This window comes from Saccopteryx leptura, chromosome 8 (assembly GCF_036850995.1).
Source record: "Saccopteryx leptura isolate mSacLep1 chromosome 8, mSacLep1_pri_phased_curated, whole genome shotgun sequence".
Lineage (NCBI taxonomy): Eukaryota > Metazoa > Chordata > Mammalia > Chiroptera > Emballonuridae > Saccopteryx > Saccopteryx leptura.
The window spans coordinates 74,729,833-74,757,816 of NC_089510.1; the positions used below are offsets into that span (position 1 = coordinate 74,729,833).

Here is a 27,984-nt window from a genome sequence, read left to right on the forward strand (position 1 = left end):
GGTCATTTTGGAAGTTCAAGTGTAAATATTTATTTTGGTAAATCTTGAGTATGTGTTTAAAATCTCCAAGCCTCATTGTCTGATCTAAAACACAGAAAGGTCACAAAATGACTTCACAAAGGTCACTTTGAAAACAATGTAAAAATAATGCAGTTACTTAACACATTGCTCAGCAGACAGTAAATGCTTAGTGACAGTCATTATTTTAGCTTTTACTCACATTTCATAACCTTTGCAGCAATCATTTTACCTTTTGGACAACTCAAGTGTTTGCAAAGGACTTTAAAGAATCTTAAGAGATTGCATCTAAGTAAAATGTGTGTGTTTAAAAAGAATGACAGATGGCTAAAAACTATGAAAACAAACTGAGATCTGTTCACTGAAAATGTTTATTAAGGTGTTAGTGTTTTATGTAGTTGGTTCAATATTTGTATAATTTAAAACTCTGAGTTGCCCCTGAATAATCCAGATGTCTACAATATAGACTTGTACATAAACTACTATACTTCCTGATACTTAACACATACAGATTTCTGTAACTTCCATTTATCAAACAAGTAAAACATCAACCTTTCACAGTTATACCTTTAAGGAGTTTACAAATTTGTATTTCTCCAAGTTTTTTCTTTTTAATTTTAAACCTTAAATGAGGAAGCTGAAATTGCCAAATCAAAAGCCTTTATCTTCTACTCACCATATATACATATATCAAATCATCACGAACACTTTAAATATCTTACAATTTTTATTAATTATATCTCACAAAGCTAAAAAAAATTAAATCATACACAAAAAAGGCTTAGTCTGAACCAACATTGAGAAACAGCAATGGAAGAGGATCTTTTATTCATCACTCTGAGCAAAAATACAGAATATATTAATACTTTATTTTCCCATAAAGAGAATATAGTAATAAAAAGTCAGTTATCAGGACTTATTTTCGGAGAATGATCGATGAGCTCCTTGTCAATGGTTGGATACTGAAACCAGGGACCATCGCCTCTGGTGCGCATTAATCTCCGTACTTCCAGCTCCTTTAACCTGCAACAAATGTAGCAATGTTGTGAGTCTAACATTCTCAAATACATATTTAATGAGTTACCACCATAGAAAACAACCGCTGGAGAGTCTTTTGCTTATGTAAACTATAATAAACTACGAATCCATGAGTATGCATAAAAATGATATCTACCTATAACCAAAATTTAGGACTTATTTTTTACTTTAATTATCTTGCTTATATAATTAGCCAACAAATATTGTTTTTAATGACCAAAACATTACTTGAATTGATAACGAGCTCCCTCCTACTTTCCCTGCTCTGTGTCTGGCCAGATGATGTTCACCTGAATAGTGCTAACGTAGTCCCCGACTTGAACGCCTATTCACACTGTGCCACATGCTCTGCCTCTTCTAGGGAATAAAAAGTGGAGATGGCTCCTTGGGGGAGCTTACATCCCATTTACACTGGCTGTCTATCACCATCAGCACAGAAAACCTCTCGAGAGCAGGAATGGTATCTTTATCACCAGCCACCAGCACCACACTGAGCCTGCTCAACATCAGACAGATAATGTTTGTAAAGAAAAAAAAAAGGATCGAGAAAAACAATCTGCAACTCTAAGATCTACTTATTTATCATCCTTCTTCACAAACTGATTGATTTCTTTTCTATAGAGATGCTCTCCTCTTATACAGCCACGCCTCTGTACAAACTGTCACACAGCCCTGAAACAGTACCTCGTTAGCACACCTTCTCCTTCACACTTTTCATATGACTAAACATTCATCACATCTAAATAATTCACTTTATTAATTTTAACCAGCTCACTCACCTTATCTAGGAGAGATTATATACTGTTGTGGTTGTTTATCTAAGAGAACATATTTACCTTTTACTTAGGATTAAATGTTATCCTTTTCCTTTTCTACTTTTTAGAATATAATTATCTAAAACCCAAACAATTAAAATATTCATAAAAGAGAACTAGTTATTAAATAAGTTATTAAATCATATAATGGACTACTGTGCACCAGAGGAAAATCTATATATAGTAACACAGGAGATATACTGTTAGGTTAAAAAAGCAAGGTAGGCCCTGGCAGGTTGGCTCAGTGGTAGAGTGTCGGCCTGGCCTGTGGGAGTCCTGGGTTCGATTCCCGGCCAGGGCACACAGGAGAACTGCCCATTTGCTTCTCCACCCCTCCCCCTCTCCTTCCTCTCTGTCTCTCTCTTCCCCTACCGCAGCCGAGGCTCCACTGGAGCAAAGTTGGCCTGGGCGCTGAGGATGGCTCCATGGCCTCTGCCTCAGGCGCTAGAATGGCTCTGGTTGCAGCAGAGCGTCGCCCCAGATGAGCAGAGCATCGCCTCCTGGTGGGTGTGCCGGGTGGATCCCGGTCAGGCGCATGCGTGAGTCTGTCTGACTGCCTCCCGTTTCCAACTTCAGAAAAATACAATATATATATATATCTGTGGGGGAGTCAATTACAGGAGGCAGTTCCTTTCTATTTTATAACTTTCTTTATACTTCAGTTTTTAAAATACCTAAATACTATATATACTTTTCTTTTTTTTATTTTTTGTGTGTGAGAGAGAGAGACAGACAGACAGATAGGAAAGGAGAAAGATGAAAAGCATCAACTCTTCATTGAGGCTCCTTAGTTGTTCATTGCTTTCTCATATGTACCTTGATGGGGGGGGGGAGCTACAGCAGAGCGAGTGACCCTTGCTCAAGGCAGCGACCTTTGGTCTCAAGCCAGCAAGCATGAGGTCATGTCTATGATCCCAAACTCAAGTCAGCGACCCCACACTCAAGTTGGTGAGCCCACACTGAAGCCAGCGACCCTGGGGTTTCGAACCTGGATCCCCTGTGTCCCAGTCTGATGGTCTAGTCACAGCGCCACTGCCTAGTCAGGCCTAAATATATACTTTATAAAACTGTAGGTACTCCCCACTGTACACTCACACGGGCATCTTTTTTGGGGGGCAGAAATCAGGGTTTTTTGTTTTTACTTTCTTCAATTTTCAAACTGCTTAGGATCTCTTTATTTCTAAGGAATTCTGGGATCTGGTCTTCTAACTGGAACTCAAAAGTCATGTGTGAACTGACCAGGCAGTGGTGCAGTGGATAGAGCGTCAGCCTGGGATGCTGAGGGCCTATTTTTGAAACCCAGAGGTCGCTGCTTGAGTGTGGATCACAGACATGACCCCATGGTTGCTGGCTTGAACCCAAGGTCACTGGATCAGCTGGAGCCCCCAAGCCAAGGCACATATGAGAAACAATCAATGAACTAAGGAGCCGCAACTACAAGTTGATGCTTTTCATCTCTTTCCCTTCCTGTCTGTCTCTCTCTCACTTAAAAATAAAAGTATACGTCTGAACTTCAATGTTGCTTGGTATGAGCCATATTGTTGTGCCATGCTCTTAAATACTTAATGACAGTTCCATATGGTAACTCTATATACATATAATTACATATCTAGAAAACAAACTAATCATATGTTCTTTTAATCATTTAAATAGTTTTTAATAAATAGCAATTTTTATAAATTCCAAAGATTAAAACAGAATGAACAGAAAGCAGACAGACGGCAGTGGCCGAGAGCAGGGAGGGACTCACCAGAAGGGCGGGGAAAGCGGCTCACTAGATCAGAATGACCCAGGTAGAGGCGTTTACACAGCTACATACTTATACCAAAAACCCACTGAACTTAACAGTACATTTGATTACATGTAAACTTCATTCTAAACACCAAAATAAATCTCATACAGCATCAAATTTAAAAGTAGCAAAAGAAAACATTAGTAACCACTTAAAAAAATAAATTTGATTTATATATTTACTTATTTAATTATTATTAGAGATTTATGCATAACACAAAATCCCAGAAACTAAAGAAAAAGATGATAAACCTGACAATAATGAAATGAGTAAAAAAAAAAAAAAGGAGTAAATACATATAAAGTAATTAAAGCAATGTTACATAGCAATGTTCAAAATATATTAACTACTACTAACTTTTGTTATCTGAAACAAAAACACTTCTTTTTTTTTTTTTTAGCAATAGAAACAGAGACAGGGACAGGGACAGACAGACAGGAAGGGAGAGAGACGAGAAAGAAGCATCAATTCTTCGTTGCAGCTCCTTAGTTGTACATTCATTGCTTTCTCATATGTGCCTTGATTGGGGGGCTCTACAGAGCGAGTGACCCCTTACTCAAACCCGTGACATTGGGCTCAAGCCAGAGACCTTGGGCTTCTAGCCAGTGACCATGGGGTCCTGTCTATGATCCCATGCTCGTGCCAGCAACCCCCCGCTCAAGCTGGATGAGCCCATGCTCAAGCCAGTGACCTTGGGGTTTTGAACCTGGGTCCTCTGTGTCCCAGTCTGATTCTCTATCTACTGTGCCACCACCTGGTCAAGCCAAAAACACTTCTATGTTGCAAAACATTCTACACTGTCAAAAAACAAATGACAAGCCAGGAAAACATATTTGCAAGAAAAACAAAAATTAATTTATTTAATGCACAGATGAGTAGGAAAATGGGCAATTTAGAGAAAAAGAAATACAACCAATTGATATATGAAAAAATACTCAACTGTACAAAAAATAATAAATTGAGTGACTCTGGCCGGTTGGCTCAGTGGTAGAGTGTTGGCCTGGAGTGTTGAAGTCCCAGGTTCGATTCCTGGCCAGGGCACACAGGACAAGTGCCCATCTGCTTCTCCACCCCTCCCCCTCTCCTTCCTCTCTGTCTCTCTCTTCCCCTCCCGCAGCCAAGGCTCCATTGGAGCAAAGTTGGCCCAGGCCTCTGCCTCAGATGCAAGAATGGATCTGGTTGCAACAGAGCAACGCCCCAGATGGGCAGAGCATCGCCCCCTAGTGGGCTTGCCGGGTGAATTCCTGTCTGGCACGTCAGACTCTGTTTCTCTGCCTCCCCGGGCTTCTCACTTCAGAAAAATTAAAATTAAAAAAATATTTTAAAAAATACAAAATTGAAATGAGATAACATTCTTCAACTATCTCATTAGCAAAAACATTTAGGTTTGATAAATTCCATTACTGCAATAAGGTATGAAGACACAGAAACTATCATGGACTGGTAACAGAAAACACAACCGCACAACTGTTTGGAGGAGTTCAGCTATACACATCTAAAACTGAAATATGCAACATCTGGTTTATCAGTACCACTGCTAAGAACTTATATTCCAGATACACCGAATAAATATGCAAAAATACGCATAAGATGAGATAATATACTATAGGCACTTTGTAGAACACAAAAAAATTTGGAAAACACTTATGTGCTGACAATGGGAGACTGATTAAAAAAATAAGGCACATTCATGAAAATATATGGAGCAGGCATTAAAGAGAATAAGGTATATCCTATTACAGAAAGATCACCAAGATATATATATTTAAGTGAAATGAAGACAAGGTGTAGAAGAATTCCACTGTGTTAAAATTTTTTTTTTTTTCTGTATTTTTCTGAAGCTGCAAACGGGGAGGCAGTCAGACAGACTCCTGCATGTGCCCGATCGGGATCCACCCGGCATGCCCACCAGGGGGCAATGCTCTGCCCATCTGGGGCGTCGCTCTGTTGCAACCAGAGCCATTCTAGCACCTGAGGCAGAGGCCACAGAGCCATCCTCAGCGCCCGGGCCATCTTTGCTCCAATGGAGCCTTGGCTGCGGGAGGGGAAGAGAGAGATAGAGAGGAAGGAGAGGGGGAGGGGTGGAGAAGCAGATGGGCGCTTCTCCTGTGTGCCCTGGCCGGGAATCGAACCTGGGACTCCTGCACACCAGGCTAACACTCTACCATTGAGCCAACCAGCCAGGGCCTGTGTTAAAATATTTTTAAATGATACATAAAAAATATATTTTTTTAATGCATATTTTCTAGGAACATATATAAGAAATCAGTAAACAGTAGTCACCACTAAGGATGGACTGGGTACAAGAGGAAAAGAAACTGGGGGAGGGGAAGAGGGAGGAGAGGACTGATTTGTTTTGTGGTTTTTTTTTGAGAAAGAGAGAGAGAGAGAAAGGAAGGGAAAGGGAGAGAAAGGCAGGAAGGGAGAGAGATAAGCATCAACTCATCATTGCAGCACCTTAGTTGTTCATTGACTGTTTTCTCATCAGTGCCTTAAATGGGGAGTTCCAGCTGAGCCAGTGACGCTTTGTTCAAGCCAGTGACTTTGGGCTCAAGACAGCAATGTCATGATTTTGAACCTGTGTCCCAGGCTGACACTCTACCCACTGCACTCCTGCCTGGTCAGGACTGCCTTGTTCTGAAAAGAGTAGAGTATTTTTTTAAAAGAATTCTTTTTAATCTGATAGACATTATGTCCCAATTGTTTCCTAGTCTCCAGCTCATAGTCTCTAAACAGGCTAATTCTCACCCATCTTCATTCTTTTACATAGAGCAGCCTATAGTGTTGAAACAGTTTTATTAAATTTTTTCTTATGGTTGGAATATAGTAAGGATTTTCTTCCCTCCTCTCTCACCCCCTTCTTACCGTAAGTCAGCCTTTTCAGCTTCAATTTGAAGGATAGCCATTGTTCGTTCATAATTCTTTTCAGGACTATCATAGAAATTTCGGGCAATCCATCTCGATATAGGATGCTACAAGAGAAAATTTGTGTAAAATTAAGTTTCTGAACAATATTTTGCTTTTCCACTTTACTACTCTTTAAAATGATAATCTCAGGTAAACCAATAACACTATGTGTCAACTACTTTATGCATATTTTAAATAATTTTAATCTATTAGGTAGATACTATTTTTGTCCCCATTATACAGATGAACAGATTGCACAAAGTGATACGGTCACTAAGCGGCAGCACCTGGATTCACAGCAGGTTTGACTCCAAAGCCTGTGCTGAGTACCCAAAGAGGCAGAGTTAGGAGCCAAACCCAGAGTTTGGTGATCCAAAAAAAGTGGAGCTCTTTCTACTGGTTAGGATAGATAAACTAATTGTATGGCTTATATTAAGATTTAATAATGAGGTACTTCTTCCTAAAACATAATTCATTCAGATATAATATGATAGGATATTCTAATAAGGCCACTCACTACCACACTGGTAAAGACAAGCAGCAGAATTAATTCTGGGGTTTCAGCAGCAGTGACAGTGACTAATTAGCAGTGCAGGCTCTGGAGCCGAGATTGCCTAGGTTCAAACATGGGCCATATCTCTTGGGCAGGTCACAATCTCTTTTTTTTTTTACAGAGACAGAGAGAGAGTGATAGACAGGGACAGACAGACAGACAGAAACGAAGAGATGAGAAGCATCAATCATTAGTTTTTCGTTGTGCATTGCAACACCTTAGTTGTTCATTGACCGTGGGCTTTCAGCAGACCGAGTAACCCCTTGCTCGAGCCAGCGACCTTGGGTCCAAGCTGGTGAGCCTTTGCTCAAACCAGATGAGCCCGCGCTCAAGCTGGCAACCTCGGGGTCTCGAACCTGGGTCCTTGGCATCCCAGTCCAACGCTCTATCCACTGCGCCACCACCTGGTCAGGCCACAATCTCTTTTAAGTCTCAAACTTTTTCACCTCTAAAGTGAGGATAATAGTACCTTTTACATGGAAAGACATATTTGCAGAGCACCATAGTGCCTGCTACATATACATAGTAGGTGTTCAATAAATGAGCTAATAGTACTATTGCTAAAATCCTTTCTATGGCATTAAACATGGGATACACCAGGGGTAGTCAACCTTTTTATACCTACTGCCCATTTTTGTATCTCTGTTAGTAATAAAATTTTCTAACCGCCCACCAGTTCCACAGTAATGGTGATTTATAAAGTAGGGAAGTAACTTTACTTTATAAAGTTTATAAATCAGAGTTAAAGCATATAATAATAATTACTTACCAAGTACTTTATGTTGGATTTTCGCTAAGTTTGGCAAAATAATTCTTTATAAAACAACTTACTATAGTTAAATCTATCTTTTTATTTATACTTTGGTTGCTCCACTACTGCCCACCATGAAAGCTGGAACACCCACTAGTGGGCGGTAGGGACCAGGTTGACTACCACGGGGATACACTGTGACTGTTACTCTGCTAGTTGGAGAACACAATGGAATAATCCTTCAAAAAACCATAAAGCTTAATATAAAAACAATGCAAAAAATTACCAAAAAGTTATGTGTAAAAAAGTGAGCACAAAATGAATTCATCTCAAATATATCGATATTAAAAACTGAATATAAACCTATATCTTAATTGCTAAATTAAACATTAACCAGTGCACAAAAAAGACATTTCACAGAAAGTAACTTATACCAACCTTGAAATATTCCCAATGTTCTGGGATATAGCCGTCTGGAATTTCTGCTAGCTCAGCCTCACCTGATAAGAGAAAATAGTGATGTTCAACTTCAGGATCAGGAATGTATAATACTGTCTTCATTAAGTAAGAAACCAACTTCTTGTAGTTTTTAAAGGGCCTTTTATTTTATCAATATCAACAACAATATCTTCTTTTTTTTTAAGCAAGAGACAGATAGGAAGGGAGAGAGATGAGAAGCATCAACTCACAGTTGTGGCACTTTGGTTATTCATTGATTGCTTTCTCATCTGTGCCTTGATTGGGGGGCTCCATCTGAGCCAGTGACCCCTTGTTCAAACTGTTGACCATGGGCTCAAGCCAGTGGCCTTGGGCTTTAAGCCAGCAACCTCTGGGCTTAAGCCAGTGACCTCAGGTTTTGAACCTGGGTTCTCAGCATCCCAGGTTGATGCTCTATCCACTGCACCACCACCTGGTCCCGTATGATATCTAATATTTTAAATTCACTTCAATCCTGTTGAAAATTTATTCATTAGCTATATTTAGATGTTTTCCATACATAAGGCACTGTTGTAGGATTATATAAGAGTTTCTCATTCTGTTTTTGTTTAGTATAACAAGATATAACAACAGACATTATTCCCTCTGGTTTTCCCTATACCAACTAGAGAAAAAATTTTAGGGTTCAAGATGTTAGAATTACTTTGAGCAGAATTTCCCAGAAGAATCTAATGTTGACTGTCACTCACAGTTCTACTCTTTTTTAGATGACAATAGTACGTGTCTGAACTGGAAAAGCACTGCCACTCAGCCTCTCTCACACCTGTCTCTTTCCACTGTCAGTATTCTGTCTTGTGAAAGCCTGGTTTGGGAAATGAGGAGGAAGACAGGCTTTCTGACGTCTTTTATGTGGCTGCTACAGAACTGATGGCCTAAAGCTTTTGGAAGAAAACCAAGATGATTAAAGCATTTATCACTGCACCCTGGTCAGGTAGCTTAGCTGGTTAGAGCATCATCCTGATATGCCAAGGTTGCAGGTTCGATCCCTGGTCGGGACATATATAAGAATCAACCAATGAGTGCATATATGAGTAGAACAACAACAACAACAAAATCCGTGTTTCTCTCTCTCTCAAATAAATTGTTTAAAAATTTAGAAAAGCCTGACCAGGTGGTGGCGCAGTGGATAGAGCGTCGGACTGGGATGCAGAAGGACCCAGGTTCGAGACCCCGAGGTCGCCAGCTTGAGCGCGGGCTCACCTGGCTTGAACAGAGAGCTCACCAGCTTGGACCCAAGGTCGCTGGCTCCAGCGGGGGGTTGCTCGGTCTGCTGAAGGACCATGGTCAAGGCACATGTGAGAAAGCAATCAATGAACAACTAAGAAGTTGCAACACGCAATGAGAAACTAATGATTGATGCTTCTCATCTCTCTCCATTCCTGTCTGTCTGTTCCTGTCTATCTCTGCCTCTGTTAAAAAAAAAAAAAAATTAAAAATAAAATAAAATAAAATAAAAATTTAGAAAAATATCATTGTATACTCTTATGAATTAATATTTATTTTAAGATAAATTCCCATGCTCTTATTTAATTATTTAAAGAGCTTTTCTTTATCCATAATTTCTTTTTTTTAGTTAATGTACATAGGTTTTTAAAATTGACCAACTTGGTTAGGAGGGAGGGACTTACCAATAAATACATTCACCAGAGTTATGCCAATTACTACCGGAAGCCCAGTCAACAAAATGTAGAATTTCTGTTAAAATTAAAAAAAAATTTTCACATAACCATTTCCTAACTCTCTTTCCCCACCCTCAAACTGTACTTATTACATGTTTATTTATAATTCTTACAAAATAAACTTGAATATTGGAGACATAGTATCAAATTATTTATTTCTGTGATTTGTTTTTGCTCTAGTTTAAGATGCCTATATTTAATACCAAAAATGAAAGAAAAAAGGGTTAATTGTGTAAGTATAATACAATATATACTTAATGTATATTGTATTATATATCTATTTACAAAATAGCTAATTACAATATAAAATATCTAAATACAAAATTAAATATTTACAATGTAATGAAAGTTAGAAATTTTTATATTAAGAAGTATAAACAGAATTGTACACCTGAAACGTAGATAACTTTATTAGCCAATGTCACCCCAATAAATTCAATACAAAAGAAAAGAAAAAGAAGAATATACAGTGGTACCTTGAGATACGAACAGACCAACATATGAATTTTTATTTATTTATTTTTATTATTATTATTTTTTTTAAGATACGAGCTGCGACTCAGTCTGTATTTTTGTTTGAGATACAAGCGAAATTCCGAGATATGAGTCGTGATTCGGGAAGCTGCCACTAGTTGGCATGTTGGCGCACGGGTCCAGTATCGGCAGTTTGATATACGAGTTGACTGACTTACGAGCTCGGTTACAGAACGAATTAAATTCGTATCTCAAGGTACCACTGTAAAAGCATCAGAGTGATATCAACCACTGTATAAAGTCCAAGTCAGTCATGATAAGAAAAGTGAGAACTGAGCCAAGGTGATGGACCAGCCCGACAGAGCAAGAGGAGGTAGGGGACAGCACACGCCCAGTGGAGGCTCACAGCTTTAGGAACAGCGGCAGAGTGTAGACACCCTTCTATCTTCTAAGCCCCTACTTTTCAGTATAAAATCCTGAGTTAATAAGCAGAGTCAGTAACCTACTTTACTCTCTGAATCAATGTTCTCAAATAAGAGAGAAATAAAAATATCATATCTCAGAATACTGACATACCTTATTTAAAGAAATACTTCAATTAGTTCTTTGGTATTTTATTTTATTTTATTTTTTTGTATTTTTCTGAAGCTGGAAACGGGGAGAGACAGTCAGACAGACTCCCGCATGCGCCCGACCGGGATCCATCCGGCATGCCCACCAGGGGGCGCTGTTCTGCCCATCTGGGGCGTCGCTCTGTTGCAACCAGAGCTATTCTAGCGCCTGAGGCAGAGGCCATGGAGCCATCCCCAGCGTCCGGCCAACTTTGCTCCAATGGAGCCTTGGCTGCAGGAGGGGAAGAGAGAGACAGAGAGGAAGGAGAGGGGAAGGGGTGGAGAAGCAGATGGGCACTTCTCCTGTGTGCCCTGGCCGGGAATTGAACCCGGGATTCCTGCAAGCCAGGCCGACGCTCTACCACTGAGCCAACCGGCCAGGGCCAGTTCTTTGGTATTTTAAAGACTAGTTTAATGATACAAATAATTATCCCCAAATAAATCTGTTTTCAAAGGTCTACAGTTTATAGGTTTGTTTATTTATTTATTTACTTAAGTCAGGAACACAGATTATTTTTCAAAACTCCATAATCTTAAGAAAGGAATAGCCTTTTTTTTTTTTTTACCTCCAATAAGCATAAAAACCTTTTTTCTTTTTTAAAGAAAGAAAGGTTAACTTTAAAAGAAACCCAGGAACAAATCATACCTTACTACTCTTCTCAATACCTTCTGAGAAAAGAAATGTAAATTTATAAAATAAAGTCTTTTACAAAATGAAAGATGTCTTCTAAACAGGCCACAGTGTTTTTCCTATTTATATGGAGTTTAGTTCCAACAAAACCTTTAACTCACCAGTAACTTCAGAAAACGCTTGTCGTAGAATCCAGATGGTTTGATCACAAACAGTCTTTTCCCATGGTCTCCACTGTGTCGCACAGGAGCTGGAAACATTAAAATACCGTTTTATATAGGTTTCCTTTCGGTATACTATTATTTCCTGAGATAAAGTCAGATTATAAGAAAATATATATGAATAAATGTTTGATACTAATTAAGGTTAAAAATGCATGCCTCTTTATTTAAGTATTACAGGCAGAGCAGATAGGGTATCTTTAAACAGATTGATGTACTGTTCTACACTATAGCTTTCCTTATTTTTATTAAATGTTAAAGAAATATCTAAATAATTGTTTGCATTTGTTTAACTAGCAGGCAGGAAGGTCAGAAACCCTTGATGGGCTATTTTGTTTACTCTCTGCAATAAATATCTTCTAATCTACAAAAGAAATAAATTTAAATGATGGCATTCCATATGAGGCAAACAACACTAGAACTAGCTATAAAATAAATGGAAAGATATTTATTTATTTAACATGTATCAGCAGGAATTTGAACTTGTTAAAAAAGAAAACTCTACATATCTTGATAAAATCTCTTTGTAAGCCATTCCTCATTACCAATATCCTATGCTTCAAATCCTCCCCATAGCCTGACCTGCGGTGGCACAGTGGATAAAGCGTCAACCTGAAATGCTGATGTCACCAGTTCAAACCCTGAGGCTTGCCTGGTCAAGGCACATACAGGAAGCAAATACAAGTTGATGCTTCCAGATTCTTCCATCTCTTTCTTTCTCTCTCTCACTCCCTCCTCTCTCTCAAAATCAATAAATAAAATCTAATTATTTTACTTATTTATTTATTCATTTTAGAGAAGAGAGTCAGAGAGAAAGAGAGAAGGGGGAAGGAGCAGGAAGCATCAACTCCCATATGTGCCTTGACCAGGCAAGCCCAGGGTTTTGAACCGGCGACCTCAGCATTCCAGGTCAATGCTTGATCCACTGCACCACCAGAGGTCAGGCAATAAATAAAATCAAAAAAAAAAAAAAAAAGAAGAATTTAAGACCCCCCCCCCCCCCATGGCTCAGCAGTAAAGCATGGGCCTGGCATGTGGAAGTCCCAGGTTCAATTCCCAGGCAGGGCACACAGGAGAAGAGTCCCTGGTGGGCATGCCGGGTGGATCCCAGTCAAGTGCATGCGGGAGTCTTTCTGCCATCCTGCTTCTCACTTCAGAAAAATACATCAAAAGTAAATAAAAATAAAAAAATTCCTCCCCTAGATGGTATTTAACCTTGTTGGAGATAAAGTGATGCAAAATTTCACTCCAGGGTCTTCCTTCTACATTCTTTCCTTCTCTGGAAGTCTGGAAACATCATATAGGCACTCTAAGCCCTTTCTTCCAGAAGCAGATAAGGCTCTGTTACTGATAAACTGAGGGTTACTCTATCAGGCGTCCCCAAACTACGGCCCGCGGGCCGCATGCAGCCCCCTGAGACCATTTATCCAGCCCCTGCTGCACTTCCGGAAGGGGCACCTCTTTCTTTGGTGGTGAGAGGAGCACTGTATGTGGCGGCCCTCCAACAGTCTGAGAGACAGTGAACTGGCTCCCTGTGTAAAAAGTTTGGGGACCCCTGCTACATTCTGTATCCTTGTTCAAGGTTAAGTGTTTGGAACACCCTCCCCTCTATTGGAATCTGTTCTTTAGGTGAAAATGACATTTTATCCTTCAAGAAACCAATGATCTCCCAATCAGATGAGACCTTTCTTACCTTTGAATTGTTGTATAGTCTAGGGAGGTATATAATTGCTTTCACTCCACCAATGAAATATAAATGTCTTAAAGGCAACACTGTTCTTTTTTTTTTTTTTTTTTAATTTTTTCTTTATTTTTTATTTATTCATTTTAGACAGGAGAGGGAGAGACAGAGAGAGAGGAGAGACAGAGAGAGAGAAGGGGGGAGGAGCTGGAAGCATCAACTCCCATATGTGCCTTGACCAGGCAAGCCCAGGGTTTCGAACCGGCAACCTCAGCATTTCCAGGTCAATGCTTTATCCACTGTGCCACCACAGGTCAGGCAACACTGTTCTTTTAATTTTGGTATAACCTGTAGCAGTTTGCAATGAATTTAGGAGGATTACTCACAAAAGAATTAGAAGCTGGCATGAATTTATTAAGCACAGTTCATGCCACTAAGGCTTTTAAAATAACAAGGTAAGAGAATGTGCATTTAAGTATGCATTTCAGCAAATCACTTGAAAGATGGAATTTTTTTGTGAACTAGATGGAAAAAAAATGGGCTGGGTAAGTGTAAGTTCCTACTATGTGTAGTGTAGATCTTATGCTAGACCTACAGTCTAAGGAACATAGAGCCTACTGGATGAAAGAGACACTAAATAAATAGACGAACAAAGTTACAAATCTATAAAAACAACAGAAGAAAGAAACAGGATTCAGTGTCAGAAAAGAACAGACCCAGAAGTAAAGTTCCTATTTACAGAGGATGTTCTGTGTCGGGGGGGTGGGGTGTCTGTGTGTGTGTGTGTGTGTGTGTGTGTGTGTGTGTGAAGGAAAGGACATTATAAGCTGAGACAAAAAGCAAGTTAAATCAAGTTAAGTGAATTTGAATGGGTAATTCAAATTTTGACTGATTATACCCAAAAGTAGTGATTACTTAACGTGGTGCCAAGGTTGTCTCCACAGCCCGTAGGCTTAGGGTTTCTCTGAATGGCCTACAGCAGTGGTCCCCAACCCCCGAGCCGCGGACCGGCACTGGTCTGGGGGCCATTGGTACCAGTCCACAGAGAAAGAATAAATAACTTACATTATTTCCATTTTATTTATATTTAAGTCTGAACAATGTTTTATTTTTTAAAAATGACAAGATTCCCTCTGTTACATCTGTCTAAGACTCACTCTTGACGCTTGTCTCGTAAGTTCGACAATTATATTTAAAAATACCACAGTTTTTACGCCGGTCGCATAATTTTATTTTGTTCATTTATCCGTCCCATCCTAAAGGCCGGTCCATGAAAATATTTTCTGACATTAAACCGGTCCGTGGCCCAAAAAAGGTTGGGGACCACTGGCCTACATAACGGTGTTCCTGACGAGACACAAAACTACTGCTATAAGAGTGGAGGCTACACTGATGATGAAATGGGGTCCCCCAAAAGTCTTCACATGCATTTACAAAAGGTTGATTCTAAAATGATTAAATATAAGTGGAAAGTCCTTCATGGACACTGTCCCCGCCCCTCCAAAAAAAAATTTTAATGGGTTACAAACCTAAAATAATAGTCACTGGCATGTGATTACCAAAAAAAAAAAAAAAAAACCAAGGTAATTTGACCTTTTTAAAATTTTTACTCTTAGAGAGTGAGACAGGAACGGGGGAGAGATGAGAAGCATCAACTGTAGTTGCCCTGGAGCGTGACCCCAGTTTATGCAACAGGGAAGAAAAACCACCTGGAAACTGACATTTTGAAACTGAAAGAACTGAGGCTGATTGCTTTTCAAAAAAAGATGGTAGCCAGAGACCAGATGCGAGTCTTGAAAGAGCTGAAGGGCTGTCCCATGACCAAAGGCATGCACTATTCTATGTGAGTTGAAGGGAAGAACTAGAATCAACGTGGTAAGCGCTTAACAAAAGGAAGACGTTTCTAACAATTTCAGCGGTTGAAAATAAAACTGGACTCGCCTGCCTTGTGGTTGCAGAGTGGATTAGTGCTGTCCTGGGATGCCGAGGTCGCTGGATCAAAGCCAGGCCCAGTCAAGGCACAGACCAGAAGCAACTATGAGTGATGCTTCTTGCTCATTCCCCTGCCTTTCTCTCTTTCTCTCTCTCTCTCTCAAAAAATCAATAAATAAAATCTTCAAAAATAAAAATAAAGAAAATAAAAGAAAACTGGACCAACTCTCAACTCTCCATTCATTATTCAAGTACCAATAATGGGCTGTAACAGAATTAGCATACTATAGGGGCTGGCCTAGAGCAGTGTTTTTCAGTCACCAGGACCAGTGCCGGTTCAGAAAAAGTTAACCACCCTGATGTTGTATAAAGATTATAAAACTAATGATTTTTTTAAAAGATTTTATTTATTTATTTTTAACACTTTATTTATTCATTTTATAGAGGGGAGAGAGAGAGAGAGAAGGGGGAGGAGCGGAAAGCGTCAAGCCCCTTATGTGCCTTGACCAGGCAAGCCCAGGGCTTTGAACTGGTGACTTCAGCATTCCATGTCGACACTGTCGACTGTACCACCACAGGTAATGCCTCGTTCTAAGGTCCTTTTCCTCAAAGAATCTGAATATAACCAGAATAAAACCAACTCATCAATCTCAATGGTTTCCTTCCAATGCTAAGAACTCTTTTTAAACTTATTTTGCCCTTTGTCTGGAAGCTTTACCCCAGGCTTTTTTGTGTGTGTTTGTGACAGAGACAGAGAGAGGGGGCAGATAGGGACAGAAAGGAAGGGAGAGGGATGAGAAGCATCAATTCTTCATTGCAGTCCTTAGTTGTTCATTGATTGATTTCTCATATGTGCCTTGACGGGGGGGAGGGGGGGCTCAAGCTGGCAACCTAGGGGTTTTGAATCTGGGTCCTCCACGTCCTGGTCCAACCCTCTATCCACTGCGCCACCGCCTGGTCAGGCTCCCCAGGCTTTCGGAATGGACATCTCCACAAATCCTCCAAGGCCAAGATCAAATGTCAACTATTCTAAAGGGTCTTCTCTAGCTACATTATCCAAAGCTGGCCTCCCACTTACTCCCATTATCTATTACCTGATTACAGGCATAACTCCTCTCATTGTGCTCTTGTACTTCACCAGTGTTGCATGTTTTAAAAACAGAAGGCAGGATCCTCACCCAGTGAAAAGACCACTACCTGCTTTACTGTACTGAGACACTCATGCTACTGCAGTGGTCTGGAACGGAACCTGCCGTACCTGTGAGGTATGCCTATATTTCTTTTAGAACAAGGAGCACTAAGCTTAATTATTTTGTTCAAGTCCATCTGGTCAGGAACTGTCTTATTCAGTACTGTATCTCCAGTACCCTTGGTTGCCACCAGATACTAGTCACTCTATAAATATTGTTGAATTTACATTTCTTAAGTAAATGAAATGCTGGTAGATCTTTCCTTAGTCCCTGAAAGTAAATCTACTCAGAAAAGACAGTATACTTCTAACTTCCCCTTTCAATTAGACAAACACCCTGTACAGGTATACCACCCAGAGGGAAGGATATAAAAATTAAACCTGATGGGGTTTTAAGGACAACTGATTATGAACTGTAATAGATATGGAAAATGGGAGACTAGTCTAGCTGCATTCTAGCAATATTAATGCAGCTATTAATGTGAACTGCTTGCTTTTTTACACATAATTATCCTACTGTTAAACAACAATTATTCATAATAGTAAATGTGCTAGAAAACTCACTACTATGGACAGTTCTAAAGTATATTTCAGAGAACAAAACTCTTTCCAAATATTCTAAGCCTTCACGACTTGTTTACGTATCAGTGTTGTGCTTACTATCTAAAAATCTTAGGTTGAACGTTGTTTACACACAAGTGACTGCCAGGATTTGTGTAACTCAGACCCTCCTCTCAAGAAAATAGGCATCTTCACCTGACCAGGCGGTGGCGCAGTGGATGGAGCGTCGGACTGGGATGCAGAGGACCCAGGTTCGAGACCCCAAGGTCGCCAGCTTGAGAGCGAGCTCATCTGGCTTGAGCAAAAAGCCCACTAGCTTGGACTCAAGGTCGCTGGCTCGAGCAAGGGGTTACTCATTCTGCTGAAGACCCGTGGTCAAGGCACGTGTGAGAAAGCGATCAATGAACTAAGGTGTCGCAACGAAAAACTGATGATTGATGCTTCTCATCTCTCTCCATTCCTATCTATTCCTCTCTCTGACTCTCTCTGTCCCTGGAAAAAAAAAATGGCATCTTCTACCACTTTATAAAGCCTGGAATTTCTTAAATATTCATTAATTATGTGCAACTAGTTTATTTTTTATATTTTTATTTTCTGAAGTGAGAAGCGGGGAGGCAGAGAAACAGACTCCCGTATGTGCCTGACTGGGATCCACCCGGCATGCCCACTAAGGGGTGATGCTCTGCTCATCTGGGCTGTTGCTCCATTGCAACTGGAGCCATTCTAGTGCCTAAGGGGGAGGCCACTGAGCCATCATCCTCAGTGCCTGGGACCAACTTTGCTCCAGTGCAGCCTTGGTTGTGGGGAGGGGAAGAGAGAGATAGAGAGGAAGTAGAAGGGGAGGGGTGGAGAAGCAGATGAGTACCTCTCCTTGTGTGCCCCGACCTGGAATCGAACCCGGAATATACACATGCTGGCCGTTGCTCTACCACTGAGTCACCGGCCAGGGCGCAACTAGGTTTTAATAACAATATTTTTAAATGCAAATGACTTTTAGAATAGTTATGTTTTTGACAATTGTGGTCTTTGTGAAAATCAAATAAGATACTATAAAATATTTTTGTGTTTCCAAGACAACAATAAAAAACATCATTTTTGCCTGACCTGTGGAAGCACAGTGGCTAAGGCATCAGCCTGGTTTGAAACCCTGGGCTGGGCTTGTCCAGTCAAAGCACATAGGAGAGGCAACTACCGCAAGTTGATACTTCCCGCTCCTTCCCTCCCCCTTCTCTCTCTCCTCTCACTAATCAATAAATAAAACCTTAAAAAAGAAAAAAAATGGCCCTTTTCTTTCCTTCAGTCTCAAGACTGTTCCCAGTTAATGGCACCACCAACTCAATTAGCTAGGCTAAAAGTCTCGGTCATCTTCCTTGCACCCACCCTCATTCATCAGTTGTCAAGACCTCATGATTTTAAGACTCATACTTTCCATTTCTCTCAATGCTCTCTTTACCTCAATGGCTTAACTAATGAAATATCCTCTAGTGTAGTAAGGTACCAAAAAGCTGAAAAATATGAGAAAGCAATCAATGAACAACTAAGGTGTAGCAACGAAAAACTGATGATTGATGCTTCTCATCTCTCTCTGTTCCTGTCTGTCTGTCCTGTCTATCCCTCTCTCTGTCTCTGTAAAAGAAAAAAAAAAATGTAAGGGATGCGGCCTGCGTGCACCTAAACAGCCACTAGGGGGAAATCTTCCATCATCTATGAAGCTTTGTCTTTGTCAGAAAATTTAATTGAAATGAAACATGCTCATTATTTATGTAAAGTCTTTGTTTAATGTCTAAATGTGTCTGTTTTTAAGGCCTGGTTTGAGTTTTTGTGTTAAAAATTAGAAGTTTCTGACTAAAAAGCAATCTTAAATGGCGATCTTGTTTATTCTCTTTGTTCTTGGATACAAACTTTAGCATCAGGGCGCTCTGTCAGACTTCTCCTCTAAAGAAATTATTCTCTTCTGTTGGCTCCTTCCCCTTGTCTTGTGTAATAATGAATACCTATTTAGTCAAACACCCTTTATTCTGGGTACTAGTTAATTATCTGTCTTATCTTTCTTGCTTTCATTACTGCATTAATTTCTGGATTTTCCTGAAGTAGTTTTAATTTTGTAATTGGTAGCCTTAGCTATTAAATATGGGAGGAGGGGCCAGTTCACAAAAGACTTAGAAAATAAAACAAGTGAGGATTGTAGTAAGGTACTAAAAAGATGACAAATTAATATTGATATTCTAGGAGGAAAGGTCAGGCTTTCCTGTCCCGTCCTTCCTGTGGGGAGGGGAGGGAGAAGAATGTAGAAGTTTCTGGCTTGCAAGAACGAGTTATTTAGTTTTAAATCTAAAATAAAGGTTAACCTGTAATACACCATATCAACAAAACAAAGAACAAAAACCACATGATCTTATCAATAGACGCAGAAAAGGCATTCGATAAAATACATCACAATTTTATGTTTAAGACTCTCAACAAAATGGGTATAGAAGGAAAATATCTCAACATGATAAAGGCCATATATGATAAACCATCAGCTAACATCATATTAAATGGCACTAAACTGAAGGCTTTCCCCCTTAAATCAGGAACAAGACAGGGTTGTCCACTCTCTCCACTCTTATTTAATGTGGTACTAGAGGTTCTAGCCAGAGCAATCAGACAAGACAAAGAAATAAAAGGCATCCATATCGGAAAAGAGGAAGTAAAGGTATCACTTTTTGCAGATGATATGATCCTATACATCGAAAACCCCAGAGAATCCACAAAAAGACTACTAGAAACAATAAGCCAACACAGTAAGGTCTCAGGATACAAAATTAACATACAGAAGTCAATAGCCTTTCTATATGCCAACAATGAAACATTTGAGAACGAACTCAAAAAATAGTCTCCTTCACGATTGCAACAACAAAAAATAATGTACCTAGGAATAAACATAACAAAGAATGTTAAGGACTTATATAATGAAAACTACAAACCATTGTTAAGGGAAATAGAAAAAAATATAATGTGCCCTGGCCGGTTGGCTCAGCGGTAGAGCATCGGCCTAGCGTGCGGAGGACCCGGGTTCGATTCCCGGCCAGGGCACATAGGAGAAGCGCCCATTTGCTTCTCCACCCCTCCGCCGCGCTTTCCTCTCTGTCTCTCTCTTCCCCTCCCGCAGCCAAGGCTCCACTGGAGCAAAGATGGCCCGGGCGCTGGGGATGGCTCTGTGGCCTCTGCCCCAGGCGCTAGAGTGGCTCTGGTTGCAACATGGCGACACCCAGGATGGGCAGAGCATCGCCCCCTGGTGGGCAGAGCATCGCCCCATGGTGGGCGTGCCGGGTGGATCCCGGTCGGGCGCATGCGGGAGTCTGTCTGACTGTCTCTCCCTGTTTCCAGCTTCAGAAAAAAGCAAAAAAAAAAAAAAAAAAAAAAAAAAAAAAAAAAAAAAAAGAAAAAGATATAATGAGATAGAAGAATATTCCTTGTTCTTGGTTAGGAAGAATAAATATAATCAAGATGGCCATATTACCCAAAGCAATATACAAATTTAATGCAATTCCCATCAAAATTCCAATGACATTTTTTAAAGAAATGGAGCAAAAAATCATCAGATTTATATGGAACTATAAAAAAACCCCGAATAGCCAAAGCAATCCTAAAGAAAAAGAATGAAGCTGGGGGCATTACAATACCTGACTTCAAACTATATTATAGGGCCATGACAATCAAAACAGCATGGTATTGGCAGAAAAATAGACACTCAGACCAATGGAACAGAAAAGAAAGCCCCGAAATAAAACCACATATATACAGTCAAATAATTTTTGATAAAGTGGCCAACAACACACAATGGAGAAAAGAAAGCCTCTTCAACAAATGGTGCTGGGAAAACTGGAAAGCCACATGCAAAAGAATGAAACTGGACTACAGTTTGTCCCCTTGTACTAAAATTAATTCAAAATGGATCAAAGACCTAAATATAAGACCTGAAACAATAAAGTACATAGAAGAAGACATAGGTACTAAACTCATGGACCTGGGTTTTAAAGAGCATTTTATGAATTTGACTCCAAAGGCAAGAGAAGTGAAGGCAAAAATTAATGAATGGGACTACATCAAACTAAGAAGTTTTTGCTCAGCAAGAGAAACTGATAACAAAATAAATAGACAGCCAACTAAATGGGAAATGATATTTTCAAACAACTGCTCAGATAAGGGCCTAATATCCAAAATATACAAAGAACTCATAAAACTCAACAACAAACAAACAAACAATCCAATAAAAAAATGGGAAGAGGACATTAACAGACACTTCTCCCAGGAAGAAACACAAATGGCCAACAGATATATGAAAAGATGCACATCTTCTTTAGTTATTAGAGAAATGCAAATCAAAACTGCAATGAGATACCACCTCACACCTGTTAGATTAGCTATTATTAACAAGACAGGTAATAGCAAATGTTGGAGAGGCTGTGGAGAAAAAGGAACCCTCGTTCACTGTTGGTGGGAATGTAAAGTAGTACAACCATTATGGAAGAAAGTATGGTGGTTCCTCAAAAAACTGAAAATAGAACTAACTACCTTATGAACCAGCAATCTCTCTACTAGGTATATACCCCCAAAACTCAGAAACATTGATACGTAGACACATGCAGTCCCATGTTCATTGCAGCATTGTTCACAGTGGCCAGGACATGGAAACAACCAAAAAGCCCGTCAATAGATGACTGGATAAAGAAGATGTGGCACATATACACTATGGAATACTACTCAGCCATAAGAAATGATGACATCGGATCATTTACCGCAAAATGGTGGGATCTTGATAACATTATACGAAGTGGAATAAGTAAATCAGAAAAAACCAGGAACTGTATTATTCCATATGTAGGTGGGATATAAAAGCGAGACTAAGAGACATTGATAAGAGTGTGGTGGTTACAGGGGGTGGGGGGAGAGGGAGAGGGAAAGGGGGAGGGGGAGGGGCACAAAGAAAACTAGATAGAAGGTGACAGAGGACAATCTGACTGTGGGTGATAGGTATGCAACATAATTGAATGACAAGATAACCTGGACATGTTTTCTTTGAACATATGTACCCTGATTTATTGATGTCACCCCATTAAAAAAATAAAATTATAAAAAAATAAATAAATAAAATAAAGGTTAACCAAGAAACTTCTTCTCTTTCAATAGGAGACAGAATTTACATGCCACCATGCATTGATTGTAGTTCCTCCCCTTTCCTGGAATCTTGAGAGTAAAACACCTCTAGGCTAGTGAGGGAAGATGAACCCTAAAAGATTTCTAAACATATTTTTTTTTTTTTGTATTTTTCTGAAGCTGGAAACAGGGAGGCAGTCAGACAGACTCCCGCATGCGCCCGACAGGGATCCACCTGGCACGCCCACCAGGGGGCGATGCTCTGCCCATCCAGGGCATCACTCTGTCGCGACCAGAGCCACTCTAGCGCCTGAGGCAGAGGCCAACGAGCCATCCCCAGCGCCCGGGCCATCTTTTGCTCCAATGGAGCCTCAGCTGCGGGAGGGGAAGAGAGAGACAGAGAGGAAGGAGAGAGGGAGGGGTGGAGAAGCAAATGGGCACCTGTCCTGTGTGCCTTGGCCAGGAATCGAACCCGGGACTTCTGCACGCCAGGCCAACGCTCTACCACTGAGCCAACTGGCCAGGGCCAAGATTTCTGAACATCTTTGATTGTGTTACCTTGAAAGTCTTAATGTTTCTGTGTATCCCCTAGCTTGTGCCATGATGTCATGCTCTCCCCCGCCTGTGTGTGATCAAGGGTATGTAAACAGCCCCTGAAATATTTTTGGGGCACATGATTTGGGCTTCCAGACTGCCCCATGTCAGCTATATGCGGCCGGCATATTTAATAAATCTCCTCCTTTAATAAAACTCTTCAAAATTCATCTGGACCTGGTGTCTCTACATAAACCTGCGGATTTGAGATACGGTACTTTACAACACTAGAAGCCATCCAATTCAGAAGCATTTTCTGAAAATACATGACTGATGACTTTTTTTGCTAAAACTCTCTGCTGCCTAAAAAATAGTTAAGATACTTTGGGTTTGTATTCATTCCCACCCTTCACCAATTTGGTCCCAACTTCCCTTTAAAAAAATTTATATTTTTAAATTACCATCTACATTCAATACCATTCCACATTAATTTCAGATGTACAGCACAGTGACCAGAAAATAGTGTACTTTATGAGTGGTCCTCCAGTGCTTCAAGCACCCACCTGGCTCTGTACATACTTATTACAATATTATTGACTATATTCCGTATGCTGTAATCCACATTTCTGTGACTATTCTCCAACTTCCCTTATTTTAGCTTTCTCTTTCAACAGCTACATATCCCAATAGCCCCATATTCAGATACATCAGAAAACACATCCTTTTCTGCCTGTAATTGTACCTGTTAAAACTACCCCCAGGAAAATGCTCCATCTTCCACACCACTTTGATTATAATTTTAATACTATTCTGTTTTTTTTGTTGTTGTTTTTTCTTTGAAGCTGGAAACGGGGAGAGACAGTCAGACAGACTCCCGCATGCGCCTGACTGGGATCCACCCGGCACGCCCACCCACGCCCACCGGGGGTGAAGCTCTGCCCACCAGGGGTGATGCTCTGCCCCTCCGGGGCATCGCTCTGCCACGACCAGAGCCACTCTAGCCCTGGGGCAGAGGCCAAGGAGCCATCCCCAGCGCCCGGGCCATCCCTGCTCCAATGGAGCCTCGGCTGCAGGAGGAGAAGAGAGAGACAGAGAGGAAGGAGGGGGGGTGGAGAAGCAAATGGGCGCCTCTCCCATGTGCCCTGGCCGGGAATCGAACCTGGGTCCCCCACACGCCAGGCCGACGCTCCACCGCTGAGCCAACCGGCCAGGGCCAATACTATTCTGTTTTTTAAAACCAAAATATGCACACTAAAAAAAAAAAGACTAAAAAAGAAAATCACTAAAACAATATGTGCACATCAGTATTCAACATTAAAGTTCACTGCAGCTATGGGGAGAACTTCAGCTCATTTCTTGAATCCCTTGCTATTTGGCATTTAATAATTTAATTAATTAGAGAAAATACTTTAATTTGCTTGTTTTCTGAGTGGGTTTTTTTTTTAAGGTTTTATTTACTGATTTTACAGAAGTAGGGATTAGTGAGAATTATCAACTCATAGTCGCTTCACTTTAGTTGTTTGTTGGTTGCTTGTCCTATGTGCCTTGACTGGACAAGCCAAGCGTTCACAACTGGTGACCTTAGCATTCCAGGTTGACGCTCTAACCACTGCGCAACCACAGGCTAGGCCTGAGAATGATTTTCACTGAGGGTAAATACAGATAAAGACAGTACCAGATGTTTAAGAAATATGTAGCCACAGGGCCCTGTAAAAGACTAATGCTAGATACTGTGGATTTTCCCCACAACCACTTTATATGGTAGGTTAAAATTCTCATCCTCTTTCTCTCTCCAGTTCTTTTTTTTCTGTTTGTCTGTTTTTGTTTTACAGAGACAGAGAGAGAGTCAGAGAGGGATAGACAGGGACAAACAGACAGGAACGGAAAGAGATGAGAAGCATCAATCATTAGTTTTTTGTTGGGCACTGCAACACCTTAGTTGTCCATTGATTGCTTTCTCATATGTGCCTTGACTGCAGGCCTTCAGCAGACTGAGTAACCCCTTGCTCGAGCCAGCGACCTTGGGCTCAAGCTGGTGACCTTGGGGTCTCGAACCTGGGTCCTCTGCATCCCAGTCCGATGCTCTATCCACTGTGCCACTGCCTGGTCAGGCTCTCCAGTTCTTACGGTAAGAAAAAAGCTCAGTTCAAAATGGGATTTCTAGAAATATACAAAATTATTCAGAAATATATTTCAAGGTTCTAAATACTCATCAATAGGAAAGATAAATGTTTTATTTTATTTCCCTTTCCTGTCAACAGAGCAAGCACACTTGTAATAGACATCCTCTTTTTTAGAGATGAAAAAATGTTCCAAGATATTGCCTTCCAGGTAGCTTCCCAGATGTGATGACTCAAGGTCACATAGCTACTAAACTGTGGAGCCAGAATTTGAACCTAGGCAATCTAACTCCAGGGGAAACAATAGAAGACAAGGTCCTCTACTCTGGGAACTCACTTTCATCTAGGGGCAGACAGAAATGTTAGGTTTAGGTTCAGAGCTCCTTTACATCCAGAGCCCCTTTAAAACTCAAATTCCCATCACCCAAATTCCCAGTAGGACTCAAAACAGAACATTCTCATTCCCTACTGTGAGGTTGTAGTTAATTTGCTTGCTACTCTCTCTCTCTCTCTCTCTCTCTTAGTGGCTTCTTGGCCTTTACTTTGAAATGTAGCAAAAAGTTTACCTTTGCAGAATGTCAGGGAAAGTTTATGTTGGGAGGGACCTGACTATTAGGGGAGTTTAAATCACAATAGTTGTTTGTCAAAGCCTAACCACAGGCCCAAAGTCACCAGGTCCCAGTTGTTCCTGGGAGATTCCTGACCTCTTGGCTGTCTTGAAGATTTACCAAGGACACCAGAAAGGACCATGCTGATTAGGCCTGTGTTGCATCAGAAAGAACTTGTGTTTCTGCAGCTGAATCCCCCTGCTCCTGCTCATCATCAAACCAATGACCAAGGCCACAAACCCTGATATGTTAATCTGAGCATGTCCAGGTGCACCCAACCCCATGCCAGCAAATACCTGCAGCAACCACTATATCTAATGCTCTGTCCTGCAGCTGGGGACTGACATCCTTGCTGGTCTCAGCCCACTTGCACCCAGGCACTTTAAAATAAATTTTCCTTTTGGAACACACTAACCTCGTTTTCGGTTCGGATCACAGTTTCTGCCTTTCAATAAATAATATAACAGATTAAAACCTTTCATTGCAGTGACAGACAAGGATTCACATGCAAAATACCTTTGAAAGCAAGTACACATCTAAAATACAGTACCCCTTAGTACTGGTATTACATCTTTTCCTGCTCCCCGGGGAAAGGGCTCAGATTGCCTGTAATGATCCTTCCAGAATTCCATGTGCCGGACTGGGATCTACCCGCCATGCCCACTAGGGGGCGATGCTCTGCCCATAGGGGTCGCTGCTCCATTGCAACCAGAGCCATTCTAGCACCTGAGGCAGAGGCCATGGAGCCATCCTCAGTGCCAGGGCCAACCTTGCTACAATGGGAGCCTTGGCTGCGGGAGGAGAAGAGAGAGACAGAGAGGAGAGGGGGAAGGGTGGAGAAGCAGATGGTCACTTCTCCTGTGTGCCCTGGCCGGGAATTGAACCTGGAACATCCACAAGCCAGGCTGATGCTCTACCACTGAGCCAATTGGCCAGAGCCTAAAAGGGGGGTGGGTTTATTTTTTTACCTCCAGCTAGGCATGGTGAAATACTATCCTAGCGAGTATTTAAAGTGGAGGAAATTTGTATTCAGAAATGGCTTACAAAGGGGCTTTATAAAGGAATGTTAGCAAAATACACTGCTCACAAAAATTAGGGGATATTTTATAGCTTCATATTCATTTTGAAATATCCCCTAATTTTTGTGAGCGGTATAGTTCTGTAAAAGGTTCAAATTCCTGCTGGAAATGTGTCAAATACTTTCCATCATTTCCAGCAAGGCCCTATGCATAATGCCTCACCACGAGCCTCTCCTCCTGTCCGCACATGACCGAGCATCAGTGGGCACCTCACAACATAACTTCCCATACTGTGGGATCAGAACCTAATTCCGAGGAAAGTACAAACAGCCTGGTGCCCGAAAGACATGGGGTCTCAGTTCTGTGCCTTTCTGACCTCAGCTCACCCGCAAATGAGCACCAACTGGGATGGATCAATGGTCAAGTATTGTACAAGTGATAATTAATAAGGTGACCAATCGTCCTCCTATAGGGAGGACAGTCCTTCTTTTGTAAGTTCTGTCCTCCCTCAAAAAGTGTCCTCCTACATGTCCTCCTTTTTCATGCTGGAAGGCTAATCTGTAAATGTCCGTATTCGATCCACTGCGTGTGATGTGACATATTTGTATCTAAATGAGTACTTTTTTCTTACAATTATTACTAAATAGGCATGTAAGCATAATTACAACATAAAATATTACAAATGTTTTTATTATGCATTTGTCATATTATAGTGTATACTGTTTAATGAATAAAACGCTTATTTATTTATGATAGTTTTCTTCATTTTATTTTTGTCCTCCTTTTCATTGTAAAAAAGTTGGTCCCCTTATAATAATTTAAACGCGACCGATCTGACTACTTCAGGAAAACACAGTCTCCTCGTGGAGCACATCCTGCATCCCTCCTCTGGAACACAACCCCGCCAAAGCTCCCAACTCGCTCGGGGCCCCACCAAGGTCACCGGGAAGAGTCCTCTAGCTCTCACCCCGCTCCCCCTGGGAGCGCTTTGTCCCGAAGCCAGCACCCACCGGATGTCTTCGGAAAGCCACGCGTGAGAAACCCGCCGAATCCAAGTCGAGGGCCAAGGCAGCGGCCAGTCAGAGCGACCACTGCCGCCACCGACGACCGCTGCAGTAAACTCATAGCCGCCATGGCTACTAAGGGCAAAAGAAAGAACCGGGGAGGGCAACGGGAGCCGAGAGAGCCAATCTTCCTTTGAGGGCAAAGACGG

At 40.9% G+C, this 27,984-nt stretch overlaps 1 protein-coding gene across 1 annotated transcript; it reads right to left on the bottom strand.

Annotated features, from left to right (window-relative positions):
- Nucleotides 1-2: 2 nt before the first annotated feature.
- On the bottom strand, nucleotides 3-27,982 carry LOC136379462 (NADH dehydrogenase [ubiquinone] 1 beta subcomplex subunit 5, mitochondrial). The gene is made up of 6 exons (XM_066346853.1): nucleotides 27,782-27,982; nucleotides 11,929-12,017; nucleotides 10,001-10,067; nucleotides 8,313-8,374; nucleotides 6,529-6,635; nucleotides 3-1,041 (listed from the first exon to the last, which is right to left on the bottom strand). The coding sequence occupies exons 1-6, from the start codon at nucleotides 27,903-27,905 to the stop codon at nucleotides 921-923; spliced, it is 570 nt and encodes a 189-aa protein (XP_066202950.1). The 5' UTR covers nucleotides 27,906-27,982; the 3' UTR covers nucleotides 3-920.
- Between the last annotated feature and the right edge of the window lie 2 nt (nucleotides 27,983-27,984).